Genomic DNA, 24320 nt, shown 5'->3' with positions numbered 1-24320 from the left:
AATGAAAAATTCTGTGTGCAGGAAAAATCGAAGCTCCCTTACCTGAGTATCGAAGACGTTGCGGAGCAGAATTTGGAACTGGTTGAACAGATTGACCGAATCGTTCCTGCAGTCGTGTATCACCTTGATCACCTTCTCCGACTCCAGTATCTCCTTCAGGCCACCCTCGACCACCATATCCGGACAGGTGGCAATGTCGAAGATGAACGCTTCGCCACGCGTCGTACCCAGCTGCACCATGGTGACTTGTCCCCGGACGCCCAGATTAATGCCCTCACAGTCGAACGATACGATCGCCTGCTCTTCAAGGGCCGACTTCAGGATGGCATTGGTGACGAAAAGTGACTCCTTGACGGTGGAGATCACGCGCGTATTCTGCAGCACCTTGATCTTCCACGTGTCGCCGATGAAGTAGTTGTTCGAATGGACCGGATTACCACCACCAGCCACCGTTGCTGGTGGAGTTGGTGACATCGCACCCGATTGTCCAGCCGTGTTACCACCCGGAGTTCCCGTTCCCGGCGTACCAACGCCCGCCGGATGCTGCTGCTGCTGTGTCGTCGTCGTCGTCTGTATCGCACTCATCGAGTGTTTGTCCTTTTCCAGATTTTCGGCAAGTGTTTTGATCACGAGACTGTTGATTCGTTGCTTGAGCGTTTGATTCTTAGGATTTGGTGCACCGGCTGGAGGTTGCTGCTGCTGCTGCGGCTGAGGCGGTTGTTGCTGTGTCTGCTGGTGATTGGTGAGCCGCTCGTTCACACCGGTACTGCGTCCATTATTCAACGGCTCACCCACAGTTCCCCCGGACGATACCGTCGTGTTTGTGCCCGCATCGTTCGTACTTCCTTTGGCAGGTGGTAACAGTGACGCCTTCGCGTAGCTCGTCACCGTCGGACAGTTGCGGGGGCACAAACTCTCCATCTTGAAATCGTTCGTTATGAGCAAACTGTCGAACCCACTGTTGGGTTCACTCTTGCTGTTGGCGGTGAGCGACGCCACATTGTTGGCCGCACCGGCATTCCCACCGACCAGCCCCACCGAAACCGGTTCGTTCAGCTTGAAATCTCCGATCATGTTTTTGGGCGACGCGGTCCGGCTCGTGTTGCTGCTACCGTTCGCACTGCCAAACCCACCGATGCTACCGCTGCCGCCGAACGTTTGCAGACTGTTCTGCGGGCTGCCGGCTGACGTGCCGGTCACGTTACCTAAGCTATAACTACTGTGCGTGCTGCCGAACGTGCTGTTCGAGAGGTTCAGCTTGTCCTGCGCCTGCCGGATGTGCGCATCCGACAGCTTCGGTTTCTGCAGCAGCGTGACTAGATTCGATTGGATGTGAAAGCAATCGGAGAACAGCTTCAGAAACGTCTTTAGATCGCTCGGATTCTTGAACATGTGGAACCACTGCTCCTGCGGGAAGTTCGATGTGACCATGTGGAACAGCTGATCGACCAGAATCGGGCCCTTGATTTCGATCACCTGTGCGAACGAATCGAGCAGCTGTTGGGTGGCCTGCGTATCGATCGTCGAGTTGGGCAGATGCAACCGTTCCGAGGCCGGCACTTCCTCCTCATCTTCACAGCCCACCAGCACCACATTCTCGTTATCGATCACCTGGAACGTGTCCGGGTGCTTCAGCAGAAACTCGGTGAACTCGCGTATGTGCTGCCCGGAGATGTGGCGAACCTGGGGCGACGCTTGACTCCGGTGGCCCAGCAAACTGCGGATCGGTACCTCCGTCCCTTTGCCGTACTGTAGCAGCTTGTGTTTGAAGTAATCTTTCGCCTCCTTGATGTAGTCCCGCTTGCCCGATACGGACGAATCGTCCGGGCTGCTCGATTGGTACGAGTTGATGTGCACAAAGTCGCCATTAATCTCGAACAGGGCCGGATATTGGGCGAGAAATTTCTTCAATCCTGCAAAATGGGAAGAAAACCGAAAGAGAGACACATTAATTATTGGTACTTCAATGTAAAACAAAAATACATCTACTCTACTATAAAGTATCGTTTGCGAGTCACAGTGACAACCCTTTCTTTTGGCGGTCGATAACGTTCGATAAAATTTTATCGCCAATAGAAGAGACAAAACGCCCCCCGACATTTATGCAGGGAGGGTGGAATTTTGCCAACCAGTAAGTGAGTGGACGATAACGGACCCCGAAACCCACGCCGAACGTTTGCTTCCGTTTCGAGGGTGGCTTTCGTAACGTTACGCGATCGTTGCACATCAGGTTCGAGTTCGAAGCGGGTCAATTTATTAACAATCGCACCACCAAACTCTCGTTACGCATCATAAAGCAATTGAAGCTGGTGAAAGAAAAGGGGAATAGATGTGTGCTCGCAGCCCCCCTCATTTCGCTGGAATCATTCATTTTCGCTCGAACTTTTATTTCTTCATTTGCTCTCGGGGTGGCGTTGCTTGCACACTTTCATCGGTGTCTCGCATGAGACGCGATGAGGTGGCTTTGTTGCAACACTCTGCCTCTCATCAGCCGACGAATTATTCAAACAATATTTTCTTCTATGATCATCTTATGATTTATGCGATTGTGATGCTTGGTTTTAGGCTTAGAGGTAGCTAAAATCAAGTCACAGAAAGCCAGAAGAAGAAGAAAGCATTTTCTACGTACAATTATTTGGCTCCGGCTATGACGTCAACGCCAAAGTCAACGGCAATATCAGGCTAGTATCGTCGAATAGGAAGAAGCACATCCTCAAACTTTAAACGATCAAATATTACATGTGGTGAACTTGATGTGATCTGATCTTCTGTGAATTAAAACGTTTGTAATGCACGTCTGCATCTCTTAAAGCGCCAGAAACGTAATTAATGGGAGAATAAATCTGCCACCCGATAGTCTAATGCTCATTTGCCATCTTTCTAATGATAAGATAACACGATTAGCTAAATTGTACAAGTTATGATCGAAACGATCCAACAAACAATTTTTCCACAAATAAGTTTGATGTCTAGCAGAATTTGTTGGCCACCGAATGGGCCTGGTGTAACGTCTACAACATCCTTTTCCTTCGGCAAAAATGCAAATCAAATGGCGACCGGAGTCCAGTCACCCAGATAATTCTAAACGACCCTAAAGTACATCAGACGATAATGAGAACGATCAAGTGCACGATGACTTCATCAGTTAGCCGTGTCTTAAACCAATCGGTAAGAAAAACTGTGGAAACAATAAGAAGATCGTAAATAAAAGGAACCAGTTTGGTATGCTCATGATCGAGCAGCAGACGATCACTCAACAAGAAGCTGCTGCTGATGGAAGAGCGTTCTGAATAGAGCGTCTAGTCGTTTTCGATCATTGATGATGAGACCTGACGATAAGAACTCGCAACTACTTTCTGTCCTCCGCCAAGACCACAAATTGTCTACTATACCGAGCTTCTTCTGTGCTGTTCTTTCCCTCTGGACATATTCCGTACGAAGTGTCCACCGGAAGTTATCAGTTTCCTGAAGCAGCAATATCCGAAGAGGGAAGTGGTCTTCGGACCGGTCTTAGCTTATTATGACAAGAGATCAGTGAATCAATTGCATCGGCAAAAACATTGAGCCAACCGGAAAAATTCTTGGGTGAGCCTCTCTCACACAGAGGACTTACTCCATTAACTTTGTGGTCCAAGCGAGACAAAATTGATTGATTGACAAGTTCCTGTAAAATCTGTTAAAATTAGACATTATCGACATTCCCAATATCCGGACAAAAAATCTTAAACGTGTCTTTAAGCATACAGGATTCACAGAACTCACATAGAATTAATGCCACTTTTGGGCACTATAAACTTAGATCTCAATCCGAGACGTGGACTCATGTGTGACAGGGATAATAATGTCCCCAGCTGCACTCAGCTCAGCTTATTTGCAACACCAACGCTTATCTAGCGGTACATCACGGAATTATGAACGCAGCTTAGAAATACATTTTAATTGCACCTCTCCAGCAAGCCAACGCATGCAGACGACACCATGGACCAGAGGCACAATAACTCTGTTCTACAACCAAATGACCATACGTTTATCATCGTTTAAATACACGAGACCCACTTATAATAACCAGCGGTAAAGATTCGGTGTTGGGGACTTGGGCATGGCTCACTCCATGAAGAGCTCTTTGGTGTGTGGGTTGCCTGTTACCGAAAACCAAACATCAAAACCAGTTGCCACCCCAAATAAAGTTCCAATTCCATATCTAAACACACACACACAAACACAGTTCTACATCGGTCACCGATCGGCCCTTGGTGTAAATTACCAAAAAATGGAATAAAATAAATATATGTATAAATACCCCCGGTCTTTGGTAATTTATGTATGTGGGTAAAGTGTAAACATTGCCACCGTTCAAACACACACACACATACTCACACAGCGACTACCACACCACTAACAGACTCTACAGACTGAATGGGGGGGGGAGGACTGCTGGAGAGAGGAGTACCCTGCCCGAAACTGAAATGACTCCAAATGGGAAAGAATTTCCGCCACATTTTCATTCGCCCTTTCCCCCTTTCCACACCAAAACAATCTTCCCTCCCTCTTCACCACCCTTTGCTCCACATAAAAGACTGCGGCGTGTTTCGGTTGCTGTCGAAGAATCAGGTGCGAATAACACTTAACACCGCCAGGTTCTGGCCGCGTTCGGGAACGTTCACCTTTTGCCTACGTCAATCACCTCCACACCCTCCCCCACCTGATTACTGATGCCGGTCTCGCCCTCTCGGGCTTTATGGAGACCGTGACCGAAATCGAAACGCGGATGATGATGATGATGATGACGCCCGTCAGGTCCGCAGAGACGACGACGCCACCGCCATCGTTGCCCGCCAAAGGTTTTTCTTCGTGTTTGCCGAATGTCACAAATCAAACCATGCCACCCCCCATCTTGGGTTCTAAGATTACCTCCCAACCCACCCCCACCCCTGTAACAGAGCAAATGCATTGATGTGTGTTTGTATGCGCGGTGGCGGTAGTGTTTGCTGCAACCGAAATGTGTGGTTTGAAAATTGAATCTCTCTCATCCATCCGCCACTACACTGTTGCTACTTCTGCTGCCCGCCGACTGGTGATGGCGCGACTACTGATTATGGTTTCGACTCACGTCGCGCGCGAAAGGAAACGGGCTGGAACCACTTTGACTAAATAACCGTTACCCCGCTTAGGGATTGCTTACAACCTGTGTGCCGGCGGTGTGAGTGGTTTCGTGGCGTTCGCTACCGTATGACAAACAAGATTGAATGCCGCCACACTATTTGCTATTTTACATCCCGAAACATCCCCCTCCGTTTTGCACGTGCACAGATAAATAATATTCTGAGTCAGCCAAGCAAACCAGTGCAATCGATTTTTTTTTAGCAAATAGAATATTATGTTAAAAAAACATTTAAAGCAAATTGTTATGTAGAAGGATAAAAAGTTAGGTACTTTCCTTAGAATAATTAAACGAACACCCGTTATAGTAATTTGAAAATAAAAAAGTTCTAGTAAGTTACAATGATAAAAAATTTATTTATTTATTTATTTTTAATTATGACGAGTTGAAGCCGTATTGTCAGCACCGCATGGGCTGACGAAGTACAAATATCCACACAGATATAGATAAAAAATGTTGAATAATTTTCATACAGAAATATACAGTGCCTGGTAAAACAATAAGTCTACCTCACTATCCGATTTTTACTCTATTACTTTCATTTTTTTAGATAAATATTGCTTTTCAAAAAAATGGCAATATTATGGCATCTGTCATTTGGCATTTGTTAAAAAAAATCAGAATTATTAAGTTAGAATACAAAAAAAAAATAAAAAGTCGAAACAAAACGTGGCCGCATGCAAATTTCCACTTCTTAAATATTCAGGGAAGCCCGTGTAAGAGTTTTAAATTGCAATAAAAATGCCAAAAGCCATTAAAATAGTATTATTCAAATAAATTTGGATTTAGTAATATCTTTAATTCTGTAATAACATTAACTAAATTTTACAAAAAAAAAAAAAGTAAAATAATTCGTTCAATTGTTCGTTCAATGGGCTCGGAGGTGGTTGGCGGGTTCAGTCCCGTGATTAGCAGAGACCCTGCTGTTACGGGATAGAACTCGCCGATAGATTCAGAGTTCGGTGCTGGTCTGGTTGAGCTTTTTTGGACATCTGTACTTCGTCAGTACATGCGGTGCTGACAATACGGCTACAAGCCGTCATAATAAAAAATAAGTAAAACAATTCGTTTAATAAAGGCACGTTAACCTTATTTTTACACGTAAGTGCTAAGTGCTCTTACTCTATTGCTCTCTACTGTAACTGTACACTGAACTATATTTTTTCAATCCATCAGAATTTTTAGCAATTCATGAACATGTCCTCAGACGTATTTTTCGCTTTATCAGCCAGATTTTATGATTTAAATGCAGATTATATTTTTTTGGTGTGGTTTTGTATAATTTTCAACACTGGCGACTGACATTTGAATTTATTTGAAAATAATAATTGAGATCTAAAAAATTATATAAACCGAAAAAAGATGAACAAACACGTCCTCTAGCCCCAAAACCTAGGAGACATGGAACAAAAAGTGTTCCAAAAAACTATGCGTAAGTTATTTCTAATTATGTTAAAAGTAAAATTTTATTTACTGAGAAACAAATGGAGAAAACTGTGTTAAAGAAATGCAGCAATAAAATACGATGATTCTAACAATTGTTTATCAATTACAAAAACATCTTTTTTAATTGATCACTTCAACACTAAAAAAACACACAAGTGTTCGTATAATTATGTTAAGACCGGTATTAATCATAAGACCGGTATGATATCATAAATATTTTAACACATTTCCGTACCAATAGAAGGCACAAGCACAAGATAATCATAAACCGAATGACATGACACACCATTTAACACTTCCACGCGTCAAATTAATGTCTTAAATAAAATAAAATAAACTATAAATTTAAAATGCTTATCCTCCGCGTTCCTTGCTTTTTTCCATTTATCATCCCGTAACGGGCTAATATTAATGTGGAACATGCTGTTACTTCCATAAAGCTCAACGCAAACACACACACAGAGAAGTGCCCCTCTAAGTAAGCGATCCATCACACAATTAAACGCTTCGTTAATCCTATAATCAGGCACCGTTTGCATAGTTTTATCCGAGCTGTTGGACTTTGGACTTAAAAATAATAGAAACAAATTTGAGGTGTTACCCGCTTAGAAGCCCCCAAAAAACATCATATCACCCATAATTAAGTTACAATGAATACACATAATTATCCCCGTATCGCAACGTTCCCATCCGCCATCAGGTGCGCCGCCGTTCGTAACGAAGACCTAGCTACTAGGTCGGTGGTAGTGGGCACACACACACCACCCGTTTGCCGTAAGTCGATTTGAATAATGTTTTAAAACGGTTACAAAACGTTTAGCAAAACAAAAAGTTGGTAGAGTGGTGTGAAGAGGCAAAAGGCACGGGGGGTTCAAGGACGCACCGTGGTGTGAGATAAGTTTTTGGTTACGAAACATATATTGGTGTCGGTGACTGTGGCGCGATTCAGCGCGAAAGGGAAATTTCATCTTGATCGATGGTTGATCATAAAATGAAAATACGTTTGACCTTTTGCCGTGAATATCGGTAACACGTATTGGGTGAAAGAAATTCGATCGTGATTGTGCTCAATTGCAGCAGTTTGAGTCCAACGACGACCGATTGAACGTCTCGTGGTCAAGTACAGACCACGCTTCCCGGTAACTCTCGGGAAGTCAAATCAATCGGCTAGGGCCAAACTGCTCTCGCGTGCAAAGTCAATCGAGAAGGAGAAGACCTGCGATACGACGGAGTAGCTCCAAGTAGGACTTCTCCACCAGCACACCACTTTGGCTCACTTAACTTCGCTAGCCAATTTGTACCACTTTCCACCACTTGGTATGTACAGCACCCTGCCAAAGACCTAGACGACGTTGAGATGTGTCCGACAAGTGGTGAACTCTGGCGACCGGTAGCCAACAGAGAAAAAAAAAAAACCTTTCCTTTTCCACTAATCGCTATCGGTTCAACAACCGTACCAACGCAGCGAAAGGTGTTTATACGATCGATGGTGGAGAGCTAATAAATCGAATGAATGACACCCTCTCGCCGGATTGTTTGGACTTCCCTGCTGGCAGACTCGACCAACGACTGCCAATCTCGTCTAAATCGTGGCTGGAATCAAGATTATGTTGTAGCAGCTCCGAATCGCCACCGGAAGGACCGACTGGTTGCTGTTACCTGACGGGCTGACTTCGTGTTTCACCTCAAACCCTTTCTCCTGCGAGCCCCGTTAATCTACCGTCGCATTGTGAAAGGTTAAAATTAAACTCCAAAAATAGGACCTGATGAGAAGAGCCCATCCCAACTTTCGCGAACACGACCTTGTTGTGTCACCACCTCCCTTTTTGTATATAATAAAACAATAAAAATACACCTCGTCATCATCAGGTTGAAAGCTACGAAGCTCTTACATCCAAAAGGGCCGCCACATGTCCCGCGAAGGTGTCAAAGCCTGACCGCATTAAGCGAGATGTGGGGTGTCACCATCATCAAAACAATTGCAAACGACGGACGGGGTGTGCGAAGAAAAAGTTTTCATGAACCAGAAAAGAGTGCCGTTTCACCAGCCTCAGCACCACAAGTTTGGAGAAGGTTTGGATGAGCTAGCTCTGTGAGCCACTACATTTTCTCCCGGATGGGTGTAGCAAACACAAACCCACACTGAACGCTGGTCACAATGGGAATGCTGCCGGTGGCACATTTTTGCTGCCTAGTGCTGGCAGTTTTTCTTTTCCTTTAAGACTCCCACCTGATCAAGACAGCAACTGCAGCGAGTTGAATGAATATTTACACAAGTTTCATTAACCGGCCAAAGGGACTCCGGATTTAAATAGAATACGAATTGTAGTTTGGCTTCGTCTCAGGTTGTTTTTTGTGTCCCTTTTCAGACGACTTTTCCCACACGAAATAACTGCGGATTATGCATACAACACAGATGCTCATAGCTCGCGGATTAATGTCAATTGCTCACCTCCTTACCCGGGGCGGGCATCGGAAAGAAACTAGCTTGGTTTGCCGTTTGCTTTTTTCTGCTTCAATCCTTCACACAAATAGTTGGCTCGCAGCAGCAGTAGCAGAGGTTTAATAAAACCAGCTTGTTTTTTTTTACTTTTTACTTCTTCATATGCGCCAATAAAGTGTGTCGCTAAAGCATAGCGTACGTGACTGACATTCCCGACAAGCGATAATGTGACGATTCCGACCGATGCATCGGTTTTCGATGGTGCTGGTGACTTTCTATGGCATTTATTTCCTCATTTTTTCTTCGAGATTAAGGCAAATGATTGCACGGAGATTTTATCACTGCTTCGTACAGTCGGATTGAATATTACGAACTACGGGCGGCTACCACTATCCGATGGAGACGATAATTAAAAAGTGATAAATAAAACATTTGCCATGGTGCATCTCGTCACGGTGCTGTGTCTTATCGGTCATAAGCGATAGATCATGATTTACTACACATGATGGGGAATTGAAAGAGCCGTTAATAGTCAAGGTGATAATTTAAAAATCATTTGTTAAATATCACCGTGTGCATCATGAGTTAATTTATTTAATTTATTATTTGAAAACGTGGAATATGCTCTTCTTATCGTGGTTAGATTGAACTTCATGAATGTTGATATAAAATACTAATTTTTATTCATGAAGAACGGCCTTTCGTGGTATTACTTAAAATATCCATTAACAGTATAAAAAAAATTATGAGAATATTCCATCCAACCGTCTTCTGTATCATTTTTTACGGTACGGGGAGGCGGTCTGGATGGGATTTAAACCTCGGACCACCGGACCGTTCTTATTATTTGTCTAATAAGGGATAAATTACCCTCTATACCTTTTTTAATTAATTACATCTAGTAAATTACATCCTACAGTATTTTGGCAATGTAAAAAGTAGCATAAAACTGGTGAGAAAAACAAGGCTTTATTGTCTGATAAATCATCCAAAGATCCATCAACGATCAGAACATCCGGGACATGGCGGAAATTGTGATAAACCCTAACGTCGACGAGCCTTAGATGATGTCGTCCATGTAACAATCACCCAGAATAGTTGACTGATTGTGCTTATAACAAATATTATTTTGAAACGAACCAAGAGAATCGCAACTGACCTCAACAGCTTGCAAAAGATTGTTATTAGGCAAAATTCTATTGGAGGACCATATCCAGTAATTCTGCAGCCAAGACGAAGAAGCAAATGTTCGTCAAAGATCAGAGACATTTTCTAATTCGGATATTCGGCTTCGGATATTTTTGACAATATTTCCAAAGAATACTTCTTAAAGGTGGGAACTATCGTTTGAAGTTTTATTTTCACAGCTGTCCATAGTCTTACTATGTTTCATGCAAACGTTATTATACATGTAGCGAGCTTTGCCGATAGAAACAACAATCAGTCAGATACCATAAGGTGGAACATAAGACTTCCTTATATGGAAAGCCTGTGGCCCGAAGGCAGGTTATGACAGTGAGATGTTGCTTGACGTATAGGAAATGGGTAGCTCTTTATCGAAAGCCGATTCCTACCAAAGAAGCGGTTTAGGATATCCATATCTGAGTATAACAAAAAATTACGACCATTAATCCATATCTGAGTATAACAAAAAATTACGACTTGGATATGAAATTTATTGCAAAGTTGTCTAAAGCAATTCTAACAATACTGCCTCACATAATTACTTGACGTTGCACCGAGCTTTAGAAGCAACTAGCATACAACAACTCTTACTAGCTCGGCAATAAATCGGTCATTCGGTGAAAAAAGTTACGGACTTTTACTTAGCCCAAATCCCGCTAATCCGTCCGTCCAAACCCACCTCTTTACTTTCACTGATGCTTTCGGTTGGCTTTGCCCAACAGAAAAAGAGAAGAAAAAAATGCCCACCTTGATGCTGCTCGCGAAAGATTGATTTTGGGAGAAAATAAACGTTGGTGAACGAAATTGCAACGAACGAAACAAAAAAAAACTCACACACACCAACAACTTCCCTACCAGAGTTTATATAGGTGCGACCGACCGACCGACCGAAATGAAAAGTGGTCTTTGGACGTATGGAGGCTCAGCCAACAGATCAACTCGGTGGTTTTTCCTTCCTGTTTCTATCATACGCGTATTTCTCCCATAAACCGACTGGGGTTGTTGCTAAGCCCCTTAAAACCAAACACGGTGTACATCGATGATTCCACGTGTGAAAAATATCAACCGTTGCTCTCTGCAGGTGCAGCCGGACACTCTGCCTCGACGCCGGCTTTCCATTCATGGTGCATCTTGCGAAGACTGTTTCATCAATTTTCTCTCGTTTAAATTTGGTCGACGAATCGGCACGGTTGAATGGACTTGTTCGGTGAGTTCGTGTGTGATCCTCACGAGCGATCTTTTGCCACACTCCACTTTTCGCTTTGCGCACACACTACAAAACCAAGCCTATATAAAGCAATTAATTATAATTGCACCGAATGAATTTAACATCCATTTTCCCAGAGAAGTGGACAGAGAGAGAGAGAGAGAGAGAGAGAGAGAGAGAGAGAGAGAGAGCTCCGGGGAGAGTTGTGGAGGACGTAGGAAGGGGGGTACAAATATTCGCCCAAGCGAATTATACATCACAATTGAGCCCTAGACGACTCGTTTCACCGCCTGTTGGGTTGTGAAGTTGTGGGATTTATTTTGATTAAGATAATCCGTTCAACAATGAAAAATTGCGAGGAAATAAGTTGCAGTGACAGCTTCCCGATAACTTAGTTCTGCCGTAACACTTTCGCAGATGTTTGTGGCACATCTTTCCACGGGTATAATCTTACAAACACCAACACCACCTTTCCATGATGATCGTTCATCCACGCAAGCAACTCGCCAACAATTTCTTTACATAGGCACAAAACCTCAGCAAACAAGAAGCCCGAATATCCGTGTCGGGGCCACACATTTTTGCAAATTTCTTAACCAACCGGCGACATCGTCATCCCCGAGACACACACACACACTTCACATTGTTTGCAGATTTCGTCAGTCGAAAGAAGGAAAAAAAAGTCTGAAGAGATTCGCACAAATAAAAACCACCCTCTATGTATCCCTCCCACAACACCACCGGGGTGCCGGTGCCGTGTTGCCAATTTGCCGAAAAAGAAAATATTACAAATAAAACCCAGCCAGCAGCCGTGGAATCGCAACCGCCTCTCTTCACACTTGTGAAGCGTGGATGTTTCTTGCGCATCATTACTCTGACACTCGGCTTGGTGCCTCCGTTATATAGCGAAACGGAAGTCTTTCGGTAACGGCGGCCGCAAGCGAGCTGCATTATACGAACGCCAACTGCAACGTCATCTTCGCGCTTCACGTGCATCCGCCATCAATCTATGTTGCAACACACACAACAATCACCCCAACGATGCTCCATCAATGAAAAGAAGAAATCCACATACAGACCCCCAACCATATCACGATTATTGCCGATGGCACGATAACTCCCCTCCCGACTTATTTCCCGACCCGACGACCACGGTTCTGCTCCCATTCGAATCCACATCCGATGATCCGGTTTTCCTTCATTTTTCCTCCGATCAAATCATTGCCCGCTGCAACCGCATTATATCCGGTGCTGGTGGTGGTCCCACAACCATGGACAGCATAATGGGGGAAGCTCGGGGCGGCGAAGGGATAAACATGTAATCATAACTATTGCATGATTATTTTTACTATCTGTCTGTTGCGAACGAAGAAGGGGTTGGTTGTACAGCTTCTTCTTCCTACGGCTGTAGAAAGCTGTTCAGCACGGTGCATCATTATTATTGTTGGGACAGGACGGCTGGACATGCTTTCGATTGGCACGATGCAGCTTCTTGGAAAGCCGCAGGTAAAATGGAGCACATTAATTGGTTGCAAAACCCGATAAGGTGTAATTTGGGATTAACATTTTGCATAAAATGAGAACTTTCTGCTGTACAGTTTCCCCGGCCACAATGGGCTTTTCTTCATTTACAAAGCTTAAAAGATGTTTAAAAATCGATCGTTGAGCATAGTTACTACTTAGAGATAATAGACATGGAATTGGATGATTTATTTCATAACTTTAATATCTAGATACATCCACCAAAAAAGGCAAAAGCTAGTGATAGGAAAGTTATAGGCGCAGAGATCTCAAAACTAAAGTTCCTTAACAATACAGCTCAAAAATCTAATATACTAATAGAACATTCCGTGATGGAAGTTATACATCTTACACAGCTAATATGGAATACAATAGATCGTATGGAGATCGTGGAGAAATATTGCTAACCCTTTCTGAGCATCCTATTTTCCCGATGAGATAGTTGGGACCTAAACCGTGGCTGACATGCAAATAAATGTGCTTGCTATCTGAGGCAGAACAATCTGAGGCCCAACGATCAGTTGCTACTCCGACTCCGGCTACTACAGAATTATTGGAGAAGGTCCGGCAATAAGGGTTTCCTCAACAAGTTCTAATGAACGCTACCGAGGGGATACGGCTTCGACCGACGCCGCACTCACCATCAAGATATGTTCAAAACCTTTTGTCACATGCCCTTCCTCTTGAGTTAACGACTTGCGTGGTCATGTCGGTTGTGTAATGGCTTACGAGACTTAAATATTCCAGGTATTCTGATAGTCACTCCTTACTACGAGTGATAGGTCCGGATAATGCTTGGCCCAATCATTTATCCTGATAATTTTAAGAAATTGCCACATGAGCAAGGCAAGCTTCGTCGTCTATCTCCAGAAGTGAAAATATGTCATAAGACTCAAAGTGGTTATGAGCGATCGTCAAGAGCCTCACTACATCCAAATTTAAAGTTCAGAGCTGAAATTAACAGAACGAACACATCTACTAAAAATCATTGTACTAAAAGACATATTTTCAGGTGTTTTAAGTGCAACGACTTTCTGTCATTTTACAAAACCAAATATCTCGTTGACTGCTCATTACTTATGATCAGTATCATTACATTTTTAAACTTTTATACCGAAAAAAATATAACAATCACAGTATCAATCACTTTCCTCTTTATCGATACCCGGAACAGATCGCATCTACGATCGCGGCCGTAAATCTCAAAAAGACTCATTAAAATGAAGCAAACGTTATTCGTTCAGTTCGCTTCAAACACACCACACAGAGCTTGGCCACGACGTCCCAACCGACGAGAGTCCACTCCACGTTCGCCTGCCCGGGGCGGGGATCGCGAAAAACAATTAAAAAAAGCGAAAATGTACCGTGTGCGTATCATTCATTTTTCGGCTTTATTGTCATGCAGTTTTCCCTTTCCACCGCTGCCAAATCGAAAGTGAAGGTGAAAAATCGAATCACTGAATGGTTCTTTTTTTCGCGTCGCAAACAACTGACACACACACAGGTGTGTACATGGAACGATCGGAAGGGCGAGAAAAAAAGAGTCGCCATAAAGCCATCGATAAGCGTTACCAACCACCTGTATATCCCACGAATGGGTGGCGGAGACCGTGGAAATCGAAACGCACCTTTTGCCGGACTGCTCGAACCAAGTCATCGCGCCACTTCTTATCGTTCGGTCCATGGCGGTATAGAGAAAACGCAGCAACCGATTTGTAGACGCGTGGAGAAACTGCTAATTACTCGAATAAATGGTTCGCGCGATCGTTCACGAAATGGTCGACTCCTCCTACACGAATCGACACCCTCCATCCCCACCCATAATGGGCGATCGATCGATCCGACCCGGACCCGGCAGCGAGCTACTTCATTTCCACACGCTTTTCCAATCTCGCTCTCTCGCTGCGTACTGGTACGCTTCAACGTTTTCCTCCCAATATGTGCTTCACCGTATCTATCTCTTGTCTACGGCACTTGTTGCGTGTGAATGCCTACACTAGCGTCCATTTGTCTCACACACCGCTTGCTGGCTGGTGAGTTTTCGGCTTGTTACACACGCCATACCGAAACTCGGACATATATCGCACTGTTTTGTGGCCACTGAAAAAAAAACACGGTAGACGATGAAAATCGAAAGTAGTGCCAACGTATGGGGATACTGACTGCGTGAGACGAGCAAAGTACCATGTGGGTAGGACAGCGGGCAAAAGCGATATTACTCCGAACAACTCGTGTCCCAAACGCACGCATGCTGTGTTGTCGATGTGAGTGTTTGGGGTAGTTTTTATTGCACGTTTAATCACCCATCGCAGCAAGATACTGGCAAAGTACAGACGAGATACGGGAGGTTTCCCAAGCATAGTACCGCCACTGCACAGTGGTCCCAACTTTGGTCAATAGTCGGACTCCCCATTTTCAATATAGTTCAAAGATCTATCAGATTTTGATTTTTTTTTTTCTTTTTTTGGTTCTACAACCTCGAGAGGTGTCGTGTTGTGGCTGTGACTTGATTTTACCTAAAGCTGGATAGTCAGCCCTGAAGGGGTATATAAGCCATAGTCGCAATGGTATGGGGAGATCTCAGAGACTCAAAGCTTCTATAATTAAACGACTAAAAAAAAGTCCTAAACAGAGAGCCTATGAGTACGGGGAGGCTGGTCTGGATATGATGTGGTCAACGGTCCTGCTGTGTGAAGACCAGCGCCGCTATTGCCTCGACTTCCGAACTACCCGGATGTACCTTTATCTTTAAACCAACGCTTAAAAAAGGACCTATTAAACAAAAATGCCCTTTTTAAATTTAAATAATAGACCTAAAGCAAATATTTAATAAATAAATTTAAAAAAAATGCCTTTTTCATGGGGCAATTTTTTATTGCATACTATTCTTATACCAAGGGAGTTGAAAGGCTGTTTCAAAGAAAGTACATCGATTTCAAGCAATCAAATGGTCCCTTAGTTGCTATTTCAGGCTCTGTTCCCCCAAAACTTTTACATAGTTTTTTTATAGTTTTACTCATTTAATTGGAATATGTATGGTCTATTTGTAGATTAAAGGTTTTAAAACTTGATTCAACTGAGATTTAGCTGCCATAAGTTTGGTTCATACAATTCAGACAGATTAAAAAAATGAAACAGTGAAGTACAACAAATTGTGATGTGACCACAAACTTTTGAAAATTTCCTCTAAAGAAACTAAAGAAGGGATTGTTTATCCATAAAATTCTCACAATATGGTAAATGTCCCATATGTATAGATGTCAATATCTATGCCATAAACTGTAGTGAAGTTTGAAACAAGCTTGATCTATTTTCGATTATTAGTTCGTAAGACAATTATTAAAATCAAATGAATGAGTACAATTATTGGAAATAAGTTTATGATATAATTATCCTTACTACTTTTTACTAAATATTATTTACAATTTGAGCAATACTTTTTTTTATTGGCACTGCAACTTCGAAGGTCGTATGATTTGATTTTACCCGTAGCGTAGGCGGTCTAGTTGGGATTTGAACCCCGGTCCTGCAGTTTGACAGTTACAAAAAATAAACATCTCATCCTTCAGTACAGTGGGTGAAACCTTCCTTGATTTCAATAAAATAACTTAATTTATTAAAATAAATTGTTAATCCAATGTCCACCCGTGGACCATCGTGCAGCGTCGAGCATCATATGTGCCGGGGGGTTCGTTGCCGGTCGAAATTATATCGTTCCGATGTTTGTTGTACACAGCACACAAAACAACACACTTACGCCTCCCACAGACACACACTCCCCACACACAAACCCCTATGCGGGAACTTTCTGCTCGCGAGACTAGCCATCGACGTCGACGACAACAAGCCCTCCCCTTATCTGGCACGCTCGATTGATATCGACAAAGCACACGCAACACACGACGATGTGTGGCGATGTTGTGTGTCGGTAAACGCGAGACAATCAACCCTCTGAGCAACATAACATAAACGGGGTAAATCAAATCGTCTCCAATGCAGAAATCAAACGGTTCGCTGATAACGTCTCTACACATGAGGAATCCCACCCGGTCTTCGTCGTTGAGCTTCTGAGCTGATGTAACACATTATTATCGTTTCATCGTTGTGCCAGATACATTACAGCGAGTAGCTTTACACTATATCCACTCGGACTCCAATATCGGGAGCCCATCCCAACCCCTTTAATGGGAAGCTTTAACAGAACGCTCTTAGCGCGATGCGTATCCGTGTGGTTGCTCGACATGCCACTAGATCGCCCTATTGTAAGGATTACTGTAGCAAATTTTATGATTCACTCCCAGAGGAACGATCACGATAACGCCACGACCAACTTCATTCATCAGTGATTGATGCACAAAAAGTAGCTCTTCTCATGCGATCTTCAAATTAAAGCCCAACAAAGCCAGGTGATGTTTTATACTTTCCGCTAATTAAATGCTTTTGGCCACTTAGGAAAAAACAAGACATCGGCAAAGTGCCACCAACGCAACAGTGGGAACCGATTTGCTCCAAACCTGCAGCAGTTGAAGAAGAAAGTCCAATTTAAAGTTGAATAAACAGAAAGAAGCGGACGCTAGCAAAATGTCTACACAGCGCGATCATCATACGGCTGCGCCTGTTTTGACATTTTCTTTCAAACCGCTTCCGGGTTTCGGCTTGTTTTTCCCCCCGATTTTCTCACCAACCATCCCACCACCGTGACAGTAAATAGTGACAGCTCAAGCTAATTACACGCCAGAACGGAATCAAAATACAAAGTAAAGCAAAGAGGTGTGCCCCGGCCTGCTGTCAGCCGATTTGCAATGTTCTCCCCCGTCCAAGAAGGAAGGGAAGCAAATTTTTAGCATCAAAACATAATAACTGCAGCACCCAGCAGCATTCCGTTCGCTACGGGTGAGTGCGGTCGATCGTAGAAGATGGGTCGTCGTCTCTTCTGCTTATCGCGCGAACAAACCGTGCGTTGATCGGTTTGAATTTTTTCTGCTCCACTGAGTACACCCCGCCGTCGCTGTTTTGAATTTTTGCTCGATGGCACACTTCCACACGGCGCGTACATTGGAATGGTTGTTTGTTTTAATGCAGCTGCGCTCGTCTGTGTGTGTGTGTGTTTTGGTGTTATGTTTCCACCAGTTTGTGCCAACGTTTCCATCCCCACGTGTTGCTCATAGCGGTGATTACTGCACGCCTCCGTGGGTAAATAAAATCGGTGGGTTTTTTGTTTGATCAACACAGGAAACATCCCAATTAAAATTTGGAGCATTATTTAGAACAAAGTCGGCAAAGAACGATTTTATAGCAGGCTCTTTCCGGGACCAATTCTTGAAAGAACTTAATCTGACATCATCATGCACTGAATATGCATTCAGCCGGAGCTATAAGTACATAAGGTCTCTGATATCTCGGATCTTCTTCTGATGACACTATAATCTCAGGAGGACTTGGTGTGCCATTTTTGGTCCCCTTGACTTAAGTTACCCGAATCCTCCAGATATGATGTCGGTCTGTCTGTTGTTGAAGGAAGCGATCCGCATGAGATTTGATAGCGTTATGGTTTGCTGATGGCTGTTGCGGAGATTCCAGATCCAGAGATTAATGAGTAGCAAAATAATTACAAACATCTACATGAATCAAAACCAGTCCAGGCCAGATAACAAGATGTACCAAAAACGAGGTAGAGCTTCCGATAGTTTAAGAACCTGAACCTGAATAGAGTTTTAGTCTTGAACGAGGGTCTTGATTTGTCGCTAGTATATCCTCGGGTTTTCTGGCTAATGTGACCTACCAACTGATCTACTAATGATACTTGCAGATGTTTATACTTGCAAATTATTGTAAACATATTGAATAGTGCAACTATCAACATTAGAGGACAGTTCCGTGATGCGATTTCCGACCTCTATATGCCGGTCTATTGGAGGTCAATCTTATCTAATCTCAAACAGCAAAGCGAAGTCAATCAATCCGACTGCTAATTTAAATTACGTTGCCCAATTAGTATATAATTTAGGAGGCGGAGGAGTTCAACCATAACGTATCTTGTGAAATAAGAATTAAAACAACCATCCGTACAAATAAAAATGCGAAGTCTGTAAATATTGCTAATCGAACAGATACGTCATAGTCCTTATATTATTAGGACTCGTCATAGTCTTTTTTTAATGATAACACTCCTTAAATGTTTTCAAACATTTAAATGTGAGTCAAACATTTATTTAAGTCCTTCTTGTTCTTTGGCTCTACAGCAACCTCTCGATAAGACTTGGTATGCCTGCCGTTACTGGATTTCTTGACTTGGTTAAATCCGTAACCGAATAGTGAGTCAGTCTGCCTTAAGGCAGATGGTCCACAGATGGGAATTGATACTCTCCAACAATGTTTATAATGGTTTTTCGAAAGTTTTGAATCTACAAAGCTTGTCACAATACCACCAGTTTAATCATGGAATCCCTGGAAAAAAATCCGGAAGAGTGTTTTGAAGATTTTCTTCGAGATCCTGCCATCACTAGCTTCCTTGGCTTGATTATACCTGTAGCTGGATAGGATATTTGATGGTTAAGGGGGGGATTAGGGTTCGGGGGGGGGGGGTAGGGTTTGATGGACATCACTAAACCTAAACCTCTTTGTTTTTAAATTGAGTTGTGCCCAACATCATGAAAGCAGTAAGGGTCATGCTTATGACTAAATCAAGCAAAGTCAACAGGTAAAACCCGGTAAGCATCCCAAAACCTAAGCATATTTCATTGTCTACCCCCCTAATAAGTTATGTCCCAAAATTAAGGGCTCCCGCCACAACAAACCACACACAATTATCGCATCAACACTAAATCAACCCTTCTCAAGAGGCGTGCTTTCCCCCCTTTTTATACCCCTGAAAAGTAAGACATAATTTGCTTTCAAACAAAACCCAACCGATTATCAATGACCAAGCGTTACAATCGGTCAAAATTGGATTGCAGAACCACACGACCAACATAACGTTCAACGGCGAGTGCCTGAGGGGGTGGGAGCAAGAGAGCGAGAGAGGGGTGGGGAGGTTTCGATTTTCGAAGAAAACGCCCCTAATCAAGAAAACCTTTTCCCGCGAAACTTTCCACCCCAGGCTAGCTGGCCTCAGCAGTCAGCCAGCCGTCCGCCGTTGCATGCATGTGGTGGTCACTCGCGGCAAAGGGAGACACAACACGCGTAATAAGAAAACAAACGGAAACACCATAAGCCACACACGCGCGCGTTCACTTTCACGAAAACTGTAGTTGAAATACACCACCAAAAAGCACCACGCTGCTGTCCGCCCGTTGGTTGGCTTTTTCCTTCAAATTGGGCAGCATTAGCGGGGTTGTTTTGCTTCGGCCAGAGCCTTAAGGGGTAGATTTTTTGTTTTTTTTTTTTGAAAACGTTTCCGATCACCACACATCCAACCTCTCCCCCCAGGGGTTTCCTGGTGACGTCCTCCACCCTAGTTTTCCATCACAACACGCTTCCTTGAGGCGGGTTGAGCACCACTCGAAGTTTGATGGGTAACAACATCGTGAAATCGTAATGCACTTTGTTCGAAGTTCGAGTTTTCCCCCAAAAACTGCGATGCATCGGGCCCCCCATCGCCGTGGTAGAAGAAATGGTTTATCGATGAGTTTTGTGTGCCCGGATTCGGAACTCACCGAACTAGACACAGCAGCAGTTGCCAACTGTTCACCCACGATTTGGGCGAGGATGAGCACTACGCAAGACATTGGGTGTTGTGGTCATTGCGTGGACTTGGAGGAAGGAAAATTCGACCACAAACAAAAAAGCGAAAAAAGGAAAGTCACGCGAATTCGAGCATTGGACGAACAACGCACCACCATTCAATGGCATTCGATTTTCAGTTCCGTTCGTCGCGTTTTTATACGTTTCTGGCCGGTTGATGGACCGTTGCTGGGGTTGCTCTTAATTTTCCTGCCAGCATGCCATCCAGCGAGCCTGAACCTATTAGCGCACCGCACCACGGCAATTTCTTTCCGTATTGCTCTGCCCCGGCAGCACCAAGGCCTCTGTATGGATCTTGCTAATATTTTATTTCATTTCCACTGTTCGGGTCTGCGGCCAGCTTTCTTTTGATTGTTTATGCGCTCGCTCACTTGAAGAGCGCCCCGCGTTTGCCGCCGCGATCTCACCAACGCGGGAAGTCCTCTTTCATAATGATTGTCCATTTTTTTCGCCATCCGAAACAGTCTCGGACGGATATGCTGGTGTGCCGTGTGGTGGCCACATCTTACACAGCAGCAAGCTGAACACAAGCCACTAGGAAGAAGCGTCATGTATACGCACGCACGCATAAACCTCTGAAACATTTCATATCTCATGAGAGTACTCTCAGTTTGGGGGGATGGTGTAGTTATGTAGCGACATTAACATAAGACGGGACAAAAAAAAAACCAGAGCAAACTGAGATGTGGCCAACTTGCGGAAGCACTTACGGCTTATGGCCACCTTCGGCACGGTGAGCGTCCAAAGTCCGGCAGCAATGCCCAGGGTGCTGCGACTTTTTTATTCTTGACGAAATAAGTTCCATCCATAAATATCCACATACCTGAAGAAGGTACACCACACAGTAACGACGCTAATGTACACACACTCACACCCCTTACGTCACCATCGCTGTAGGGGGTGAGAGTACACACACACACGCCCTGGGTGACCTCCAATGTTCGGGCAGGTTGTTAAGGAACCCGGTGGCCGTAAAACCCCTTTTGTTTATTTCTGCGACGTGAGGAGAAGGTCTCCATTCGGCGACTCATTCCCCTGATTGGGCTAGGGTCGAGTCCTGGTTGTGGTACGTGTCCGTCCACCCACTGTGTTGTTGTGCGCTCGTTTGGAATTACTTTGGACCATCCAACCACCGAACAGTTATGAAAGGGGGAAAGGCATTATGTTTTGGCCACCAGTCACAGCGGACGTGCAATCCTTCAAAGCGGATTTAAACTCAACGACGGAGTACCGTTTCGTAACCCGGTGACACTGACACCAAGAGACACCACCAGCGGTGTAGCAGTGATTTTTCCCTGTGCTTCTAAAACTGCATTGCTTTTTTTTTACAAAATTCTCGTCGTGCACTGTTGCGCACATAACTAAAAACCTGTCGGGAAACTGACACTCGGCGAAAACCTATCGGTGATGGGACGGATTCTTTCCGAATGCATTGTCCATCCAACCCTTGTGTTGTGCTGGGTGTCCGCTTTCTACTCTTCCCTCCCAAAGGGAGATTAGGTAACAAAGTCGTTTACAAGAATTTCGTATCCATTGGCTCGAGAAACAGGTTCTTCAGATTTAGTCGAATGCTCGTCATTAGACAGTCAGGATAGTTCCGAGGCAGCATCATACACGATGCAAGAAAGACGAGAAAACCGGATGGAACGCTTTGTTCCCCTTTGGTTTGGTTTTGATAGAAAGGAATAAATTGCTTATTTATTTAAGTTAGTTTAAGGAACTTGACGATTAAATTAAATTGGCTTAAATTGGCAGGAGAATAACAATTTTGCATGTAGGTTAGAAAACAGAAGAACAATAGAAGAATTATAATTCATTATCGAAAATCTAAATTATCAAAACTTATTATTGATACATATATGCTCTATAATAATCCTTAAATAAGTTAAATTCAGTACAAAGTTAATGGAGCGAAAAAATCATGCTTTCGCACACAGGAATTTGTCTCAAGTTACTATAATAATTTTCAAAAGTCTATTTTGGGTTTAATCGCTTTACAACGATTGCTCGAAAGTTTGATAAATCTATCTTCCACTTTTTTCCTTGGTACTGTAACCTCCTAGAGGTCTCGGCTTGCCATTTCTGGCTTTCAGTAACTGGGCGTTGGTCCGGTTGGGATTTGATCGCCGGTCCTGCCGGGTGAAGGCTAGTGCCACTCTCTATACACTTTATAAACTTTTAAAAAGTTTTACAAGTTTTTCTTTTTTGTCATTACGGCTTAGAGCGACATTTGGCCTGCCATATCTACCTTCTTTGACTTTATTTACTCTTTGATGGATATTTTGTCCCGATTAAGTGGGAAACACTCAGAATTGGATTTTATACTTTGGTACCTGAGTTTGATAGGTCATAAATTTTATTCTGAACTTATTCTGGAGTTCCTGGGACAGGCAATTGCTAACATGTTTCCGAATTTATGTTCAAATCTCTATTACCTATTTCCCAGATATTCAAGTTGAAGATACATTTCCAATTTATACTAGAATGATCCGCAACATACACCTTTCCCTTCGCCACACAAATCATCCAACGTTACAGTCAAATTATCCCGCAGTACATCATTACAGGCACTGCCTTCCAATCGGCTGGTGGCTCCGACCCTTAAATAAGTACAATAAATGTCTAAATAATATTTGCAGCGTTTCGTTACGACCCATTTACTATTTCTTTTTACGGCCAAATTCAAAACACAACAAACGGCACACGAAACAATTTCGCACAGAGAGCCCTGATATGTGTTATATTCCATCCCTATCCCTGGTCTGGCCCCGCCGCATTCACTGGTCGAACGCTAAACGGCTGCAATTGCTGTTGATTGTTTTGGTGCAATTGCAGTACACACACACACATGCAATCCGCCACCCTCCCATTTCATCCTCCCGACCCCGGTTTTATCGCGTCAGTGTTCGTGTATGTGTGTGGAGATATGCTTGAGTTATAATTTATTGTCCATTACGGGCAGGCCCATGTCGTAACACGGGACTCCGCATTCAACCCGAACGCATTTTGCTCGACTGCGGGTCCGCAATAAAATCCTGCCGAATACAATACAAAGGGAAGCCCCAGAAGTCGGACTCCTTCTTTGGACGTCGTCTTCGTTCGTCCACTGCTTTGGTTCGCTCCCCCCATCACACCAGCTGTTGAGCCCAGCAGTGGATACTCTTGTGCTCGTGATTGCATACGAATCCCAAACGAATGCCGATGCAGGTAGGTTTTCTTGAAGATGCGCAACAACTGCTCCAGATTCGGAGCCATCATCAGCATTACCCCTTATAGCATTCAACGCGCTTCCTGCTGCAGCAAATCAACCCTCTATGTTGTTTTTTGTTCTGCTCTTTTGCGAATGTTTACAAACTATACACCGGATAGGATTAACAAGCCTGTAGCGATAGGAAATGTAACACCCGGACCCCCGGCAACGGCTGGCTTCCTCGCGCGGCAGCCAGCGTGTTCCGAAAGCCAAGCCAGACCCAGAAGGCCTAGGCCGAGGCCGAAATCGAACTGTGTGTGAGTCTGTGGTACCAGCTACTGCTGCAACATGCCCGGGGAGGGGAGGGGTGGAGAAAAACATGCTTCTGCTGTGCATAGAAATCTTCACCAGAGCGCTTCCACTC

At 43.9% G+C, this 24320-nt stretch overlaps 1 protein-coding gene across 8 annotated transcripts in view; it reads right to left on the bottom strand.

The window, feature by feature from the left end:
- The window catches only part of LOC118511540, a 36654-nt gene that overhangs the window by 5061 nt on the left and 7273 nt on the right, over positions 1-24320 (bottom strand). For all 8 annotated transcript variants that reach the window (XM_036054735.1, XM_036054742.1, XM_036054741.1 and 5 more), the window contains one exon: positions 43-1913. In XM_036054735.1, coding sequence (XP_035910628.1) covers positions 43-1913 — 1871 coding nt within the window. The remainder of the gene's footprint in view (positions 1-42; positions 1914-24320) is intronic.

Source organism: Anopheles stephensi, chromosome 3 (genome assembly GCF_013141755.1).
Source record: "Anopheles stephensi strain Indian chromosome 3, UCI_ANSTEP_V1.0, whole genome shotgun sequence".
NCBI lineage: Eukaryota > Metazoa > Arthropoda > Insecta > Diptera > Culicidae > Anopheles > Anopheles stephensi.
This window is presented reverse-complemented; position numbering and strand designations above follow the sequence as displayed.